We start from the raw sequence: 19,687 nt of genomic DNA, 5'->3' as shown, positions 1-19,687 counted from the left end.
ATAATGTCATCTCTACTAATAAGGTAACAACTGATTGGTTCTCACAGAGGAAACTGCACTGCAAACAAGATGGGGAGGAAGGAACAGAAGAAGACACAGAGGAAAAATGTACCATCTGCTTGTCTATATTAGAGGAAGGTGAAGATGTGAGGTAAATAATACCTCTGAGTATCATAATATAGTGCTAAAATTCTGGCTTTGAGATCGTACTTGGATATGGTACACTACTCTTTGCAACACTTCCTAGTTTGTGTTAAAATTAAACACTGTCTTGGCAACTAACGAATACAAGTTTTAATTTGAAGCGTTGATTACCCTGTATGTATTGTCTTTGGATAAAATGTGGGTTCTTATAGTCTCCCATTAGTTCACTATCTGTCTTTCACCACAAGACCAAACTGATAGCATTTTTTAAATGTTACAGTGTGGAAGGTAGTACTTGTGTTTTTAATTAAAATCATACTGTGCTGTCAGCTTTTGTACCTTGGGCAGAAAATTGGCTTAGTTCCAGATTGTCAAGTTTAACTTTTCTGGACTAATAATGCTGTTTAAGCTATAGCAGCTTTAAATTGCTGTAACCCAACAGAAGCTACCTGATACTTGACTTCATTGCCTATGTCCATTGTTTCTTTTAGCTAGACAAAATGTAAGTCAGATAGAAAGGCTAGTGAGCTTGTGGGGAAAACATACACTCATGAAAAAAATAGATGCTTCAGTAGCAAAATCCACATTGCCTTTTTTCCAGTGGGTTAAGGATATGGAAATGCTTTATTAACACTCATATGTTTTTTTCTGTTTTTCTGACAGGCGACTTCCATGTATGCACCTTTTCCACCAAGTGTGTGTAGATCAGTGGTTGATTACTAATAAGAAGTGCCCAATTTGCAGAGTGGACATTGAGGCCCAACTGCCTAGTGAAAGCTGACACCATTTTCCAGAACTCTTGTCCTCCTTGCTCCCTCTCATCCTTCCTGGTACTGCAGTCAACCAAAGATGGCATGACTTACCTGCGCAGATTTGGAAGCATTGAACCTAAGAGTGCTGGCTCTGCTATATGGTACAACTAATGCTAGACCTACAGTTTATGTAGAAGACCGTTGAGTTTCAGTGTATTTATAAAACTCTTTTTTAGGTTTTACTTTTTTTTTCTTTCGTTACTGTATTTTTGCATGGTTCCTTGTATTGCATTTGTTTGCACATATTATGGGCTTTGTGACCCCAAACTTGCAGGCAAGAATAGCTGCTTTAGTAAGTAGAACTGTGTGGTCTCTTTTTTGGTTTGTTTTACATAGTTTCAAGCTTTGAAAGTATGATTTCACTCATTACTAACCTCAGATTCCGTAATTTAATCAGTCATGTATTTTAGTTTAATGTATAAAGATCATCTAGAAAAAGGATAATATTATGTATTGAGACATTCCTTCATTAGGAAAAAATGGCTGCTGTATATTTACAATATCATTTCTGAGTCAAATAACATCTGTAACAGTGGGAACAGAATATGAACTATATTCAGTTTGATACATACTGCATACTTATCACCAGTTTTTGTCTGATCAAATCTGTTCTAAAATTTCAGCACAATGCAGATATATTTGAATGTCAATATTAAACATTTAGACTGCTGTTCAGATTGTATTTATCATTTTCTTCCTATGTCTAGAAATTTGAGTCCCTAACTTAATATTTGCTGCTGTGAAACAGCTCTAGTGAACACTAAATGTTGATTTCAGTTAGCTGGATTGTAGATACTCACAGATTGAAAAAAAAAATTCTTAGGGATATGAAAAAGCTTAGAATCTTTGTTTGGTCTCTTTCTGCTAACTTAAGTTGAGGTGTCTGTGCACACTGAGGGTTTTTTGTTTGTTTGTTTTGAATATAAAACCATTCAGTCAGGACTTAGAGCTGCAGGGTTTTTTTGTTTCTCTTTTTTTTTTTTTGGTTGGTTTTATTTGGGGGGGTTAGATATACATACATTGATAGAACTTCTAAAGATTCCAGGCTTGTCTTGGGATTTTTATTAGTTTTAAGGTTAATAAAATTAGCTAAATTCAGCTGACTCTTGGTCTTTTTTTCATTAGAAAAGTGAAATCCTGTAAATTTCTGTAGACAAAACTTATGTGGTTATCTAGTTTTACCTTGATTATAGATTCCCTCTATAAATTACCAACAGTCCATCACTGATTGAAATATTTTCTATAGTTAAGATTTGCTGCATAATATAGTATATAGAATTAAGTTATAATGTACTAACATTTTGCCTTTGGAGGAGGTTTTAATCCACATCAGGTCTCAAGTTGCTCATCAACATCCTTACACATATAATAGATTATAGTTTATTTAAATGTGCTCAACAGATGCTGAAAATTGCAAAAACATTGAGGCAGTATTACTGTCACATTGGAGAAGATGTTCCTAGGGGATCATATATGATGAACATGTCAATAAGCTTGCATTAAGCTACCTGCTTTGTAAGTGGATTGAATAATAAATACCTTCAGTTTCTCTTGTCTTTGTCTTTCATAATCAGATTAAGTGTAAAACAGTTTACAGTAACCTAGAAAATGTTATGTTTACACTAAAAAAAAAGTGATCCATTTATAAATATTACCTTATCTAATTTGATGCTTGTTTTTTGTCTGGTTAAAGCTGCTTCCCCTCTCCTCCCTCCCTCCCCCCTTTTTTTTTCCTCTCATCTGTTAGGAGTAGCATTTCCCAGTGCAGTGTTTATTGCTGGCAACAAAATTAACACCTCTGGCACTGAGGCATTAAGCGGGAAGAAATTTTATTCCAGAATGTGTGATAAATGGACATTCTCAAACTTAATTGCATTGCTGAAACTGAACTTGAAACCACTTTGTGTATGGGGGATATGGGAGAGAGGCAACACATGATTTGAGTGCTTCGAAACCTGGCATGGTTCTATGCTAAAGCTTCTTGAACGTTGTGACTGTAGGAAGCTGTTGGAAATTGAAGCTGCGTTGATAAAAATTAAGAAAACTGACTGGAAGGACTGAGCAGAAGATGGTTCCTTTTCTTTGGGGACTGTTGAAAAGGAGTGAAGTTACTTTGAACGCTGATGCTCGAAGTCTGACTATAATAACTTCTTAAAAAGCATCCAAGAAGGTACTTGAGAGGCATGGGGCAAAAAAAGACAGGACCTGTGAAATAACTGAGACCCTGGGTGTACGATGGAACCTCTTGGCTTCCTTAAAAGACAAGCACAGGTTTGGGGGATTTTCTTTGGGATCCTTTTACGCACCTGATGTGGGTGCCTGGTACTAGAGGTATTTTAGTGGCCCATGCATTGACTTGTTTTATAACTGCTACTGATATTGTCTTGCTTTTAAATGTATGCCTAACATTGTAATGTGATGTTGAACACTTAGGTATTTGGCAGGAATCACAGTGTTCTGATCTTATATGCTATTGCAGGAGCTAATAAAGCCGCAGCCTATTTCTGTTCCGGAAAGTTGTGACTTGCCCATAACTTAAGCAGGAAAATGAATAGGCTTTTGATTTTGAAAATTTCCACCACTTACTGTGCTTTACATGCTTAGATGCATTGCCTTAAGTTTTCTGCAGCATCTTTGAAGATATGGTTCTCACCAGTATGCATCAGATTACTTTTCATATAAATTTCCATTGTCAAAAGAAATCCTTTTGTATGCAATAAATAAAATGTTAGACCGGTATCATCCAAGGTCTGTTTCCTTCTGCCTTCCTTACTGTGCTTTATAAGTATTGAGCTGCAAAAATTCTCTTACGGACGATCTTTTCTTACAAGCACCAGCAAAGGAAGATTTCTCATGGTGAGGGATCAACACCAGCTGCGGCCAAATGTGTTGATAAACAGGGCCTTGTTTACCTGAACTTGGGAATTCAGGAAAGCTGAGCTCCCAAAGGCTATCAAAATAACTCGTGCATACGTGAGTATACATATAGAGCCAATTCTGGGAGGCTGCAAAGCAATTGTAATTAGGCCCTTCTGTCACATTCCTGAGTTTTGCAATCGTGGTACAATATGTATTTCAGAGAACGTCAAAGAACTTTGAACGCTTGAATGCAAGAAGAAACATTTCTGCTCTCTGCACTTCTGCATTGTGCCGCTGAAGCCTTTCCCAGGTTCCATCTCCAGGCTTGGAGCTGTGCAGGCTTTTCCTGGGTCGTATTGAAACACTGCCCGCTGGAACTTGAGGCCATCCGTGGTAAGCAGGGAACGCAGAAATTGCAAGATGAAAAGCAGTGGGACTGAGAGAAGGAGGAGGTAAGGCAGGGAAGCAGCAGCCGAGCGCCCTGCAGCAGCGCGGGGTTTCCTTGCCCGTTTTCGAACGGCTGTTTGCACCGTCGGTGCAAAAACCGCGCCAACTACGGCGCCTGGGAGGGCCGGGGCTGCGGGGCGGGGGGGCGCGCCGGGGGCTAACGCGGCCGAGTTGCCCATTTAAACCAGTGGAGATCGTAATTTGTATTTAACCAGAGGTTTGCTCCTGGGAAAGGAAAGTGCAGAAACGGGAGGGGCTGCAGTGAGCAGCGTCGTGCGTTGCTACACAGAGCCGGGTACCGCTTCCTCAGCTCGCACGGGAACAGATGATGCGCTGTGGCAACGGGCTCCCTCGTACTCTTGCACAGGCTACGAACATCGAAAGGTGGGGACGAAAAAGAAGCTCGATGGATCTTTCGTCCCTGATTTTGCTTTTCTCAGGTGAACGCCTCCGGCCCGGGGCACAGCCCCACGCCCCGCCCGCTGCTCGTCCTCTCGCCCACGCAGCGCTCGCAGCGCGGCCGTTAGCGAGCACGAGTTTCCCAGCGCGTTTGGCGGCGCGAGCCCGGTTCCCTCGAGCCGCTCTCACGAGGCTGAAAGGGCGCGACCCCAGCGCCGCGCGGGGCCCACAACGGCGCGAGCCCATCCCTGCGGCGCGTGCGCGGCCCCGCCCCGATATCCCGGCATGGCGGAAAGGAAGGGGTTATTTTCCTCTTCGGGTGGGGCCTCATGCTTTGGGCCAATCGAGTGCGTGCATCGTACGAAGCTGCCCAATAGGAGCGCGGGAGGGTATTTAAAAGCAACCGCGCGGCGCGAGGCAGCAGTTGGTGGTCTTTCTCGCGGCCGAGGCGTGTTTGTGTAGAGCGGCGCAAGCGGCTGCGGCCTACTCTGCTTTCCGTACCAATGGCGTTAACGCGTCGCGCAGCCGTGAGTGTTGTTTGTGCGGGAAGCGGCCCGGCTGAGGAGATCGGGGGGCGGGAAGTTGAGCGAGTTCCCCGCAGCTGGTCGAGCGTGTGGGCCGCGGATGGCGCTCGGGTGGGGCCGGGGGCTGCGTGATCAGCGAGGAGCTGAGCCGGGGGCCCCCGGCCGTCTGAGGGCGTTGGGGAGGGCTTTGTTCCCCGTGTGGAAGGGGAGCGATGGCGATGAGAAGGGGGTGGGGGTCCTGCGCCGTACGTGGCCGTGTGCGGTGTCGGCCGGAGCGGCGGGGGGTGCGCCGGGGAGTACGTGAGGAGGCCGAGGCTGCGCCGGGAGTGTGGCCGCCACCGATGTGGGGGGTGGGGCGGTGTGGTGCTCCTCGCTCCTGAGCGGCACACCTGTGCTGGCGCTGCCATCGGCCCGCAGCTGGCCTTGGCCGCTCCCCCGCAGAGCGAGGGGTGGAGGTGGGGGAGGGGATACGTGCCGGGGGAGAGAGGGAGGGGAAAAACACGCTTTTAAAGTAAACTTTGCAGTGATTTAAACTAAAGGCCGCTTTCAGTATTTGGAAAATACTGGCTGGCAGCCCTGCCCGCGGCGGGGGGTTGGAGCTTGATGGTCTTCAAGGTCCCCTCCAACCGAAGCCGTTCTGTGATTCTTTGCCGGCCAAAGCAGAGTACATTTATATCCATATAAGATAATTTCTTTGCGGTCTGTAATAAAAAGAGTGTTTTCTCCGACCGAGTGGAATTATTGCTGTGGTCTCAAAGAGGGTAAATAGAATAAACAGGTGCTCGCTTGTTACCTGTCTAACTTGGAGTTAAAAGGGGTTGAGGAGGAATGAGGGTTTGTGTGTTCTGAACGTGCAACTCCATTTCATAGTACTCTCTGTAAATGGTGTGGCTTCTTCCTTTGAGCCTATGTGCATGTGCAGGAAATGAAGCTTGGTTAAGTAATACTTAGCATGTGTAGAGGTGTGCCAGTACGGTGGTATGTGCTGTAATGCAGTTAGACCTCTGAAAATCAAAAGTTGGACAAACTTCGCTCAGACTGCGATTTTATTGTTTTAGGTCATGAGAGGGGTGGAGAATGCTGTGACTGGACATAATACCAAAGCCAAAGTTCAGGTGACTGGCAAGAGGGCTGTTTTGGAAGAAATAGGTAACAAAGTTGCAAGAGGATCCAATGTGCCCAAGGTAAAGTACACTTGAATCTACCAGTAGGGTAAGGGTAGGTAACTAGCTCCATACTAATAGCTCTTATTTTCGCTACAGAAAACGGACTGCATCAAACCACCAGTAAAGGCTACGAAAGGACCTGGCAAGATGACAAACACGGTTGTACCACCTAAACCTCCAGCTGCTGTGAATCAAGCAGTCAAAGACACTACTACTGCTTCAAAGGTAGGCAATAAGGATACTAATCTGCTTCTTAGGGCTTAGCTAGAGCCCTAACATCGGATTTTATTTGTAGGTGTACTTTATTTCCATGTTGAAAAAGCAGGGCTTTTGTCTTGAAGGTTTGGTTTAACACGTGGCATCTTGGTGAAAGTTTGCTACGTTGGGATGCAAACTCTTTCAGCTTTTGATCTTCATAAGTTGTTACTCTAGAAAAATTGGGAATAAAGAAACAACGATGCTTAGTCAGTAGACATGAAAGCGCTGTGATCTGTTTCTTAGGTTCTGTCTCCCGTCCCTATGGATGTATCTATGCAAGAGGAGGATTTGTGTCAAGCCTTCTCTGATGTGTTGCTCCACAACATAGAAGACATCGATGCGGATGACTCGGGGAACCCCCAGTTATGTAGTGACTATGTAAAAGATATCTACCTGTATCTGAGACAGCTTGAGGTATGACATACTGAGTCTGTGCTGCTGCAGCGGAGTGTTAATCTTGTTGCTCATGCAGCTCTTTCTCCAACAGCTGCAGCAATCTGTGCGCCCACATTACCTTGATGGGAAGACGATCAATGGACGTATGCGTGCAATTTTAGTTGACTGGCTTGTCCAGGTCCACTCAAGGTTCCAGCTTCTTCAGGAAACGCTGTATATGTGTGTTGCAGTTATGGACCGCTTCTTACAAGTAAGTCACAAAGATGTTGATCGACGTGTGTTTAGACCAGGAGATATGGTCAATAATTATGGTTTTAAAGGCATTTAGGATTTATCCCAGGAACCCTACTGTTTGTTTGAGAGTTCTGTAACATAGCATCTTAAATCTAAAGCAGTGATTCTCTGAACTTAGTGTGGGAATGCTTTTGATTCGGAAATTCTCAGTTATGTTTTTAATAATCATGGAAAAAAAATAGCATTTTAAGCTGATGTTTATAATGTTATAATGTGATTATAATGTTTATCTAGAGTTTAAATTTTGAGGTGTGCTTTTCTAATTCCTGCATTGCAGAGTCATCCAGTACCTCGTAAGAGGCTTCAGTTGGTGGGTGTAACAGCGCTGCTTCTAGCCTCAAAATATGAAGAGATGTACTCTCCTGATATAGCAGACTTTGTTTATATTACCGACAATGCCTACAACAGTGCTGAAGTTAGAGAAATGGAGATCACGATTCTGAAAGAATTGAACTTTGATTTGGGACGGCCTCTTCCACTTCACTTCTTAAGAAGAGCATCAAAAGCTGGGGAGGTGGGTACTTGTCCTCACTATCTAGAATCTTCTCATGTCACAGAATTGCAAAATGGTTGAAGTTGAAAGGGACCATGGGGGCCATTGGGTCCAGATTCTTGCTCTGCTCAATCAGAGGCAGCTGGAGCTGCTTGCCTATATCATGTCCAGGTGGCTTTTAAATATCCCTAACAAGGGAGACTCTACAACTTATATGTATAACCTCTTCCAGTGCTTCACTGCTCACAGGGTAAAAAAAAAAAAAAAAAAAAAAAAAAAAAAGTGCATATATGAAGTGTATATATAGAATGTATTGATAGCATATATATAGAATTTCTTTTTGTTCCCCTTGGTGGCACTGGCTAGATATAATTCTGTCGGTGGTTTAGCTTTGCTAACCTAATCTCTGGCTGCTCAGGCAACTTCTTTGTAGTCTTCCCAGGTAACCTGTTCCTGCTTCCACTCCCTATAGACTTTCTTTTTGAGCTCCAAGAGTTCCTTGTTGATCCTTGGAGGCCTCCTGGCCTCCTTGCTTGTTTTTTTCTCAGAATGCACTGCTTCAGCGCTTGGAGGAAATGGTCCTTGATACCAATTGGCTTTCTTGTTGGCCCCTCTTCCCTCCAAGAGTTTCTCCCGTGTTGCCCTCCTAAGCAGTTCAAAGTCAGCCCTCCTGTAGTCCAGAGTAGCAAACTTGCTGCACACCCTCTTTGACACCCTGAGGATTTTGAACTCCACCATTTTGTGGTCACTACAGCCAAGGCTGCCTTTGAGCTCCGCACTCCTCACCAGCTGTTCCTCGTTGGTGAGGACAAGGTCCAGCATGGCACCTTTTCTCATGGGTTCCTCTGGTACTTGGACAAGAAATCTATCATCAACACATTCCAGGAACTTCTTTGATTTCTAGTGCACTGCGGTGTTGTCCTTCCAATAGATATTAAGGTGGTTTAAGTCCCCTGTGAGGACCATGTTTTGTGAATGTGAAGCTGCTCCTATCTGTTTATAGAGGGCCTCATCTACTCGGTCTTCCTTATCAGTTGGCCTATAGCAGACCCCCACCATGATGTCTCCTTCCCTTTAACCCAAACCTACAAGCTCTCTGTCAGCTCCTTGTTTATCTGTAGGTGGAGGTCCCTGAACAACAGATGGTCATTAATGTAGAGGGCAACACCCCCTCCCTTTTTCTCCTGCCTCTTTTTCCTGAAGAGTTTGTGCCCACCTATTCCTACATTGCAGTTGTGAGAGTCACCCCACCACGTCTCAGTGATGCCATTGACATCATAGCCCTGTAGGCATGCACACGCCTGCAATTCTTCCTGCTTGTTCCCTATGCTGCACGTGTTGGTGAACAGGCACTTGAGTTGGGCTCAGACATTTACCTTAATAGATCACTAAGTAACTTCTGAAGCTAGCTGAATTCCTAATGAAAATCTATTTAACACATTTTATACTCTCCCCCACCCTCTAGAGCACGGGTGTCCAACCTTTTGGCTTGTCTGGTCTGTGCTGAGTAAAGAGGAATTGTCTTGGGCTGCATAAACATAGGTTGCTTCAAAAATAATGCCTCCTATTTATTTCCATGGAAACTAGAGCAGGTACAAAGAGCACGATAACAGTATTTGGTAGAGCAAATTCTCAGCTAGAAAACAGTCTTCTTCGCTGTAGTCATCAATATTAGCTATGCATTTTCACCAGTGGTGAACAAGAGCCTGCATGCCACACTCATAAAAATCTGCTATTTTGTCGGGCTGTTCCTCTGCTGCCATCTGTCACGTGGCAGCAAAATTCAATGAAAAGGTGCTGGAAGGTTCAACCTCCATTGCCATACCACCACCATCTGCCTCTGACATCATGGGCCAACATAATGAAATAGAAGGCATTACTTTTGTAGTAGTCCTCATAAAATATTCAATGTCATCAATATATAAATAATAATACAGTTTATTTTTAATATTAAAATGCTTAAAAACACGAAACCAGTGGGATATTTGACCTATTTTTTGTGAAACTAATGCATCAGTCTTGTTCAGTGGATATGGCTGTAATTCTCAGTGAGGTCTCAGGGTGTTCATCAGATTATAGATGAAATCTTACTGTACTTCATACTTTGATAATTGTTCACAAATGTATGTACTGCCAAAAAGCAATGACATTACTGAGGTGTGGTTGTGAAGTGAAGGATGATTTTTCTCTTGTAAGAGGTCTTACAGAAGTCTGGTAAAGAGGCATGATCAGATTTCTTGAGTTGAACATCTGATTGTAACTCCATACATCTGAAAATGTGCATGCAACGTATTTATATCCACTGAAAATGGTGTCATGATCACAAATTAGTGAGTTTTTGGCAGTCTTGAAACCTTATTCTCAAACAACTTTATCAAAATGGAAAGCACATCTGCATATTCTTTGCTGTTTGAAGCAGGGTGTTTAGCCAATCAAAATACATACGATTACCTGCCGTCACTTGAATCAGCACTGTGCAGCACTGCCTTCCTTGTGCCCTGCTTTCAGTCAATGCAGTATTAATAGAGCACTGATGGTTTGGTTGTCGCTGAGCAATGGGTGTGTGCATGGGGCGGCTCTGTGAGGAAGAGTTACCGCCTTTATAGTGTGGGGCAGGGGATGGCTGTGCTGCTGTCTGTGCTGGGCCATGGGTTGGATGTGCCTGCTGTAGAGGGAGCACTCATAGCCCTAGTTGGGCACCCCGGTGCTCGATACTGCCATTTTCTGTTAAATACTCCTCTGACTGTGTCTAAATTCCAAAGGCTGCCAGACAGAACAGGTAGAGAATTTTGAGGTAATTGCTTGTTAATGTTGTCAACTGTTGTTTTGCTGAGTTATTTGTAAGTTGATACTTCAGGGTTGTTAATTCTATTATGACACGGTAGGTGAACCTGTGGACTAATAAACTTTCACTCCGGTAGGCGGATGCTGAGCAACATACGCTAGCAAAATACCTAATGGAACTGACACTGATAGACTACGACATGGTGCACTATCACCCTTCAGAGATCGCAGCCGCTGCGCTGTGCTTGTCGCAGAAGGTTCTGGGCCATGATAAGTGGGTAAGGGTTTTAATACAATCAACGGGGTTTTCCTCCATACAGTTGAATCGAACTGTTTAAAAAAATACTTTAGGAGATTGTGTTTAGCATTAATGCTGGAGATCAAATGATTGACGGGCTGATGCACAGTTGAATATAAAATGATCATACCACTGAAAATAACACTTACTCTTTTCTATATGAATGCCATGATATGATGGTGGTCTTTCTTATGAAAGTGAGTTACAGGAGAGCAAACTATATTTTATTTATTTATTTGTATTGTTTTGGTTTTTTTATTCTCTTTTTTGAAGTAGATCTTGATTCTGTAGCTTACAAGTAAGCTAGTCTAAATCACACACCGTGAATAGTAAGTTGTAATTCAGCTATTAGTTACTCCTGCAAGGCTTGCTTTTGTTGTTGTTCTGTAAGGTGCAGAAATGTGACTCAGCAGTGATGTGCTTAGTCTTCCACTGCATGCTATAAATTATTCTGAATCTGCCTTTTTAACTGACAGTACCACAACTAGCACTCAAGGCTAGCAGTTGATACCTGGGACTTTAGTGAACTTAAGTGATTGTGTCTTGAGCAGAATTCCCCCCCCATAGATCCTAAATTTCTTACTGTTGTGCTGCAGGGTACAAAGCAGCAGTACTATACTGGGTATGCAGAAGACAGTCTTGCAATGACTATGAAGCATATGGCCAAGAACGTCGTCAAAGTAAATGAAAACTTAACAAAATATACTGTAAGTATATCCACTTAAGTAAGTCTTCTAATGCTTTAGAAAGTTACCTTTGCTGCATTGTTGCGATTTCACAGATGAACATTTTGTATGTTACCTTACAGCATATGCTATTTTGAAAAGCCTCTGAAAGGGTGTTCATCAGTACTAACATCAAATCTCTCTAGATAAACTACTCTTGCTACTCTGCCTGCTGGTTCACTTCTAACCCTTGTGCTTGTTTTCAAAACAGACTAACTCAAAATTGTCTGCCTGGATTTAAGTACTGTGCGTGTGTGTAAACTTCCTGTAACACTTCCTCCACAGGCTGTAAGGAACAAGTATGCAAGTAGCAAACTCCTGAGGATCAGCACAATCTCTCAACTGAACTCTAAGACTATCAAGGACCTAGCTGCATCACTCTTATAACCCTAGGCAGATGTGTTCTGATGATATATGCACTTTGTGTCATCCTCATTTGCCTACTGAGGAAAAACTACTGCCCTGTGTAAATAGTATTCCGGCCCTACCACCAACATTTCAGACTCATCCTGAAGTTTTAAACTTGCTTTGTACTACAACTGTATACCTAGAAATAAAGCTCCTCTCTTTCAAAAAAATAAAACAAAAACGCAATTATTCCTGCCATTTGATGTCCCAGTAGGACACTTGTCAAAGTGCGTGGCTGATGCAATTTGCACATAGCCACGGGTGATCATTCTCTGTGGTTGTTTCCAGTGATGATCTGGCTTCATAGTGGGTTATATTTAGTAATTTGTTCGCACTCTTCAAGAGCAGGCAGACTGTTAATCGTCCCTTGATAAACCTTAAGGGAGATGTTCATTGTGTAGTGTCTTGCAGTGTGTTGTTCCAAAGAAGTGTTCAAGAAGTAGTTTGACTTCAAGCCTGGGAAAGAAGTAGGCTGTAACAGATATAGCCTTGTGAGGCTTTGTGTTTAGGTAGTAGAGTGATAATGGACAACTCATTTTTGTATCTTCATACGCCTAAACAAAGAACAGACGCAGAAAACAACCCCTGGGATCACAACTAGTGGTATGCTCAAAGGAGTTCAAGCATTGTAAGTAAGTACCTCATTTCTTTTGCCTTGCCTTTCTACTGCTGTAGTACTTAAAATATATTTAATGTTAAATTGCAACCTTCAGATACTCTGTAAATCCTGCTGTAGTTGTTACCTCCCTTCACTGTCTCCTGCATGAGTGTGCTGGCTCTGATGTAGAAACTAGACCCCAGAACTATGAAGCTACCTAGACATCCATGCTCTATCTGTGGAATAATGTTGGAGCTGCAAGTGTTAATCTTCACAGGTGGGTGTCTTTTCCCTAGGATAAGATAGGTAAGTCAAGTCTAGCACTTACTGTAAGTGTTTTGGGGAGAAGAAGTGTTTAATCACTCCTGTGTATGCACTTCTCTCCTGGACTGAGACACTAGTTTCTAGCTTCTAGTCCCAGTGCAAAAAAAAAAAAAAAATGCATTCTGCAGTCTGTTATTTATTAATGGAAATGTTTGTGTGCCTAAATTAAGCCTGGACAAGTGGCTTCGGAGGGACAGGATTCAAGATTTGGCATCTTAAGAGCAGTTATAAAAATTGTGTATGTTGATTTTTAAAAGTTGTATAAACTTTAACAAAAAGTGCAGTACGTAAGGCTTAGCTGGGCAATAGCAAAAACAATCTGAATTAGAGCACAGGAGGGGGCTATTTTTTATTTAAAATCATGACAGTAAAATCAAACAGGTGGTGGTTAAGACACGTTAGCATGTATAATATCTGAAAGCAAAGTGCACAGTGAACAGACTTGTTAAGCTACCTGCTTCTTGTTTTGTTTTATGGAGGTTTGGAAGGCAAAGCAATGAATGCTTGTAACTATGGCAGACAGCAGCAACTCTAAATGGTGTAGGAGGCAATCAAACTTAGTAACGCTTCTGCTTTTAGAAATCAGGAGGAGTACTGCGTATCTGTAAGTACCTGGCATAAAAACCATAGTAGAACTGTTATGAGTAAGAACAGTGGAATACAGTATTATACATTCATACATGTTTCTAATATATTCAGTTTTTATATACAGTATAGGATTTGTTTCCATAAATGTACAGCTTTGCATAAACAACAGGTGGAGCATCAAACATAAATCCAACATGGGCCAGCCATATTCTAATATAAGTAAGTCTTGAAGGCAATGTTGTTTTAGCATTACTATGCATTTTTCTGTTTAAACTTCTTGTAGTGCCTGCTGGAGTCCCTAAACACAAACGCACCCAGTTCCATTTATACCTCTACAGAATTACTTAAATACATACCATCTCGTTAGGTTTTTAGATGGTGATACCCCAAATGACCCTTAATCTTTTAAACATGTAGCAGCATACTTAACATGTTCCCCAGAATCATCTGCATTAGAAAAAAAATGCACTTTTAACATGATCTTTGTTAGATAATTAAAAAGACTATTATCAACTAGAGGCACTTAATACACCTATTTCCAAGTGTGTGGTCCCAGATTAGAAAGCACCTTTCTGTTTCAGGATGATGGTAGGTTTGAGTATTCTTCACTTGTGAAGTGTGAAAACCAGGTTTTAAATATAATAAATAATTTGTCAGTATGTCCATTGCTATATGGTTCTGAGACAGAGGGATCAAAGTCTGCTGTGAATAATATTCTTCTTTCTTGTATGCAACTTTACTGGTGAAAGGTACTGCTGAGAATGGCAGATCTTGGGAGATCAGTGTCCTGAAGGCAAGGGAAAATATCTTCAACACTGATAACTTCATGCCATTTTTTCTTTTTCCTGAAAGTCTTTTATATCTTGGTGACATAATTGTTGGGAAAGAGACCTTGTTTCCCTCGTAGTCTTCCTGTCCACCAACCAGAAGGATCTATAACAAAGAAAGCAAAGTGAGGAGTGAGGCTTTATAAACCTTCCTGTCTGTTTTCCGAGGCAGACTTAAAAACTTCTTGACTTGCTGTCAGCCTTCTTATAAAGGACTGATAATAAATGACTTGGAGAAGTGAATTTGCTAATCTCTTGGCCACACGACTGTGCCTTTGGTTTCTTTGGAGACATGGAAAAGATGCTTCAGTACTTGTTTTTCTTATGGCATAGGCTAATTTTCAGCCAGAAACTCTTGACAGTTACGCTCTTAACTAAATTGACAGATCCACAGTAGCAAATGCTATGGATCTCCTTTAAGTGTTCACTCTTGCTTTAAAGTGATTATTTAGGATATATTTGCTCTCTGAGTGATCGTAGACATTTGCAAGCCTAGTCGTGGAAGACAACTGCAGGTTAGCTCCAAAAGCCCTGTCTTTTTTTTTTTTTTTTACTCCTTGTGAAAATGTACCTTCAAGATGAGTGCTTTTATACATTTACATACCTTCTTTGATGATATCAATCACGTCGTTGGCGTTAAAGCTAAGTTCATCTGTGTCCTGAGCATCGTAAGCATACAGTGCCTTGCACTGTGGTACCTGAGGCTTAGGTTTTGGCTGTGGTTTAGGCCTTCCTCCAGCTGGTGGGGGGCGGTTTGTTGACTGCCTGCGAACGCTGGGGGGTTAGGGGTAAAGAATGTTAATAAACATCCTTCAGAGATAGAATGAACTTGTTAATTGTCACACCAATTAAAAACAGGCATATAAGACTTGGAACACTTTCCTGTGAATTAAATTTAGGTAAGTACTTGGAAACTGCAGGTCAAATGCATAGGAGAAAGCAGTGCTCCGACTGGAATGGAAGTAAGTGCTCATGTCCTCACAGCTCACATCCATCCCCAGGGCTGCAGCTGCCATGGACTGCCAGCAGGGTGTGCATGCCTCAAGCGTATGCGCTGCCCTGGTGGTGGGGCACAGCTGTCCTATGCCTCTGCCTGTATGAGACTGGTGGAGAAGGGGCCTGGTCTGTGCTGAAGGTAGGGCTGTGTGCCCAGAGCTGCTGCTTTTAACTCCTTGCTGTTTACCCTGGGGAGATGGTAATTCATAGGAATACTGTAGATAGAATGCTTTTTTTCTGGTCGGAAACAGGAAAGTGGCCCTGGGAACATCTACTGAAATATGTCTTGGTAATGAATGATTAATACTGGTTGGGAAAACAAGGCTGTATTAATATTACAGCAGTTAAATTAATTACAAACTCGACTTTCTACTCTGTGCTCAGAATTTGGTATTACGAGCATTAACAAAGCTTTGAATGCATCATCATCAAAATCATCTTCCGCTAGGCATTACCATTATATATCCACTCTGATTCCCAGACTTCCCAACACTTTTACCATCACAAAAAATTAAAAAAAATATCAATATTGTTTTCTAATGCCTACCTCAAATTTTCCTTATTGAGTTGTGTGCTCCTCAGGGTGGGTATGTCATGTCCCACTGTTTCTGACCAAAATACTTCCTTCCAAGTTGTATTTTACACTAAAAACTGAAGCTATTTGGTGAAGTTGTAGAGATTGCTACATAATTCCAATATGTGGCGTGCTGGTTAAGATCTCAGAAATGACTGTGGCAGGTTGTTTTAGAACAGGAGCAGCAAAGCCCTCTGCAGTGTAGCAGTTGCTATTTTGGTCTTTAAGAAAAAATTAAGGTGCTCTAAATGTGCTTACAAGCTTTTATGGCTAGCAGTTGGTTGATAGTTGCCATGAAATGCCACATCTGATCTTTCCGTTCTGGATTACGGATAATAAAGAAGGCCTAATAAAATTCTACAAGTGTTTTAATAGCATTAAGCAGAAGGTACAGTGCAAGTTTAAGATATTAAACTGCAACTGGTTCACCTTCATTCCTAGTCTTGCAATTTGTGATGGAATGTGTTTTTTAAATTGGATGGAAGAGGGGTCCTTTAGTGCAGCTCAGTAGCCCAATCTGGGCCTCTATAGGAACATTAACAGCAGTGAAGCTTGAGTGCATGGAGCTATTTACAGAAATTTACTGTTCTCTCTCAGATATAATGTAGCTCTTACCCAGCTGCTCCTTGGTCAGGTACTTTAAGAAAATCCAGGCTTTCTGGTTGCTGTGAGATCCTGCCTGATCCTCCTGATAGCTGCTGTGGTAAAGTTGGTCGTGTCATAGTGGTATATAGGTTCTTCTGACTGGCCTGCTGATTTGCTGGGATTTGAGTACGTAGTGCAAACTGTGGAGCATTTGTTACTCCATTTTGCTGATGACCTGGAAGTAAATAAAGCATGAACACATTTAGTTCAAGTAATGGCTCCACAAAGGTAGCCCTTTTCTTGGTTTCTAGGTGATGACAAGGGTAAATATCTTGAGTTGGAAAACAGTTCCACCTACGTTTGAGCTACTTGCAGGTTCAGGGCATAAGGATCTCGATCCTTTACATTCCTAAAACCCCTACTGAGGGAAGTGGGAGCTGTGCTCAAAAATTGAGTTGGTTAAAATGATGCAAGTTTTCTCTTTTCCTCTGCTTATGTGTATTTAAAACTATGTTTATATATTCAAATGTACACATCTCTATACCCACCTCCTAGACCTGGACACATCGCAATACCTTGAGTTTGAATGTGTGCATGTAAGTGTGTGACCAAGTACAAACATGCACATATACACATGTATATATGTACACATGGATGTACATGTATATACAACTATTTACACCTGTGTGCTCACATGTATACACACACATATACCTATGCGCATTGATTTACTTGCATACCAAAGCACACATGCAGAAGTGTACACGTGAATAGCTGGGAAAGGGAAAGTTCAAGACAGAAGAGGTTATGAGCCAGCAGTGTGCCCTTGTGAATAAGAAGGGCAATGGTATACTGGGGTGCATTAAGTGTGGCCGGCAGGTTGAGGGAAGTTATCCTCACTACCTGCTCTATTCAGGTAAGTACTTGTGTGTATGTGCACATACACAGACCTGCATACATCTGTCTATGAGAAGTTGGAGTGTATGCATGTATCTGTATGTATGTCTACGTATATTGTCTGGACTTGTGCCTTTACATGTGCACAAATGAGCATATCCACATAGACACAAAGGTGCACCTGAACAGACACAAATATACACACGTGGAACACAATACACAGGCACATATGGGTACATACTCCATACATCTGCAAACTCACATGCATACCAAGTATACATGCATATGCACGTATATACAACTACATCATGTATGTGTATGTACACATTTGTGTATACACGTGTATGCATTCATGTGCATCATGGGCAGGGACGTGCACCAAATATGCACATGCAGATATAAACATACATGTGACCATGCATGAACACAGACCTTTGACACAGCACTGGCATATGGACAAACATACACAGATACAAACAAATGCATGTGTATGCACGTAAATGGACACACACATTCAGACATATATGTATATGCACAACTGGACCATTAATTTCAAACCAGCTGTGACCATGGCAGAATACATTCTAAAGGAGCAAGGAATTACTTTCTCACATTGTGAGAACAGGATGCGTAGAATTGTTTGTCACCTTCAATGAGGACAGTGACCAAATCATACAATTGCTTCAGACTCCTGTAAAGTCCCGACACCCTACAGGCAGCTCCTTGGTAACAGTTATTTTTTATCTATTATTGGCTATTTTACAAAAGGTTTTTGAGTTTCCTATTTCTAAGACAATATGATAATACGGTATTATTGATTTGAGGTGTTCGCGAGAATTCTACTTACCTTATAAACATAACATACTACTCCCATCAACAGTCGTCAATATAGCATTTAAGTTCAGTCATCAAATTTATCCCTCCTGCATACCACACCATGATTTTTAACTGTGCCATGATCATCTAGTTCAACTCTACTGTAGAGTTAGGCCTCTGTCTTGCTGGACACAGAAGTAGATTCTTTTAATTGGGACTGACACACCTGTCCAGCAGCTGTCACAAGGACGGAATATATGCTGACAAAAGGTTAAGCTGCAAGTGTACTTCGACTGTAGTTTGAACTTGAATACAAATCTGCATCTGAACTACCTTAATGTAATGTAAATTTGAGCTTGGTCTAAAGTTATAATACATCTTTGACCACTATTACTTTTTGTCTATTTTTCTAGTAACTCTAAAACTGATGAGTTTTTGAAAATGCAAATGAAAAAAGCCTTCTCTTGCTTTATTTAATTCATCCTCAATAAGTATTTACTGCTGTGTTTGCAGGCTCTTTAACTACTTTAACCACAGTGATTTGCCATTTTACTAGAATAGCTACAGTTATTGCTAATCACGCAGTCCTCTGTTTGACTCATATGGCTGAGGTTTTTACTAGGATCAGGAGCTGGCTAGTTCACTTGGCGACCAGGACAGGCTGAGTACTGAACTTCCACTCCTTCTTTCTTACCACTGTGCTTCTCCATCAAGAACAGCTGACTTACTTAAAGAGAATCTTTTGTTTTGGAAAAAAAACCCTGACCCAACAAACACTAGAAATGTAAATAGGAAAAAAAAAATGCTTGGGAAGTGGTGGGTCAATGGGATATTGTTCTTTCCTCTGAGTTCACAGGCTAAATTAATCATATCACTCAAGGGCAGAAGTGAAACGCCCTCATTACATCAATCCCAGGCAGAAAAAAGCCACGTGCCTTGACTTACTGGCACAACTGATAGGGCTCAGCACTTGGGTTACATGAAAGCTATTGTGTAACAGAGTAGGACAATGAGCTATAAATTGCATTCTGCTGTTCGTGGCCCTGAAAGCATTTTCATGTGTTGTGTCTTCATGAATGTATAGATTTTGCCCTAAAATGGAAAGAGGAAAGGCTATGAAGTTAGCTTCAGATTCAGCATCAGTGGCCAAACAGCAGCATCTCTAGCCAGCTGCTATCCGATGTGTATTTATTTCTGGTGAAATCCCAGTTTGATTGGCATCTGACTCCCAGCAGTCTGCAGTGTGTGTTTCAGCTAATAGTGAAACCTTTACTATGCATTTTTAGTGGAGAAAAAAATGTACTAGACGGTAAGAATAAAGCATAAGCCTGAATTTTGAACTTTGCTTTAGAATGAGGCTAAACAAACTTACCAGGAGGAGGAGGTGCAGCTCTCATAGGGTAAGACTGAGCTTGAGGCCTGCTAGAATACCCTCTGCTTTGGGAAAGGTTACGTCTAGTAGGACCTGAAAGAAA

At 41.9% G+C, this 19,687-nt stretch overlaps 4 protein-coding genes across 24 annotated transcripts in view; 3 read left to right on the top strand and 1 right to left on the bottom strand.

The window, feature by feature from the left end:
- Positions 1-3,701, top strand: part of RNF111 (ring finger protein 111) — a 49,744-nt gene extending 46,043 nt beyond the window's left edge. For 9 of the 17 annotated variants that reach the window (XM_040706178.2, XM_015278754.4, XM_046898873.1 and 6 more), the window contains 2 exons: positions 24-151; positions 808-2,505. In XM_040706178.2, the coding sequence (XP_040562112.1) occupies positions 24-151; positions 808-925 (246 nt within the window). In that variant the 3' untranslated portion in view covers positions 926-2,505. Of the gene's footprint in view, positions 1-23; positions 152-807 lie in introns of all 17 variants that reach the window. The other 8 variants (XM_040706182.2, XM_040706180.2, XM_015278752.4 and 5 more) reach the window with 2 other exon arrangements.
- The window catches only part of MPHOSPH10 (M-phase phosphoprotein 10), a 1,076,704-nt gene that overhangs the window by 38,984 nt on the left and 1,018,033 nt on the right, over positions 1-19,687 (top strand). The window lies entirely within an intron of this gene.
- Positions 3,877-12,205, top strand: CCNB1 (cyclin B1). 2 transcript variants are annotated; one of them, XM_015278892.4, is made up of 11 exons: positions 3,877-3,929; positions 4,036-4,267; positions 4,478-4,646; positions 6,244-6,369; positions 6,448-6,576; positions 6,853-7,023; positions 7,097-7,255; positions 7,577-7,813; positions 10,714-10,854; positions 11,471-11,581; positions 11,885-12,205. In XM_015278892.4, the coding sequence occupies exons 2-11, from the start codon at positions 4,236-4,238 to the stop codon at positions 11,984-11,986; spliced, it is 1,377 nt and encodes a 458-aa protein (XP_015134378.3). In that variant the 5' UTR covers positions 3,877-3,929; positions 4,036-4,235; the 3' UTR covers positions 11,987-12,205. The 2 variants fall into 2 exon arrangements, with proteins under 2 accessions (XP_015134378.3, NP_001004369.1); NM_001004369.2 differs by lacking the exons at positions 3,877-3,929; positions 4,036-4,267; positions 4,478-4,646 and adding an exon at positions 5,084-5,188.
- MYO1E (myosin IE) overlaps positions 13,254-19,687 on the bottom strand; it is a 220,193-nt gene continuing 213,759 nt past the window's right edge. For all 4 annotated transcript variants that reach the window (XM_413782.8, XM_046899260.1, XM_004943766.5 and 1 more), the window contains 4 exons: positions 19,585-19,677; positions 16,530-16,734; positions 14,949-15,118; positions 13,254-14,450 (listed from right to left, as the gene is read on the bottom strand). In XM_413782.8, the coding sequence (XP_413782.4) occupies positions 14,374-14,450; positions 14,949-15,118; positions 16,530-16,734; positions 19,585-19,677 (545 nt within the window). In that variant the 3' untranslated portion in view covers positions 13,254-14,373. The remainder of the gene's footprint in view (positions 14,451-14,948; positions 15,119-16,529; positions 16,735-19,584; positions 19,678-19,687) is intronic.

This window comes from Gallus gallus, chromosome 10, assembly GCF_016699485.2.
Source record: "Gallus gallus isolate bGalGal1 chromosome 10, bGalGal1.mat.broiler.GRCg7b, whole genome shotgun sequence".
NCBI lineage: Eukaryota > Metazoa > Chordata > Aves > Galliformes > Phasianidae > Gallus > Gallus gallus.
Note: the sequence above shows the minus strand (reverse complement) of the source record. Positions and strands in the feature narration are given on the sequence as shown.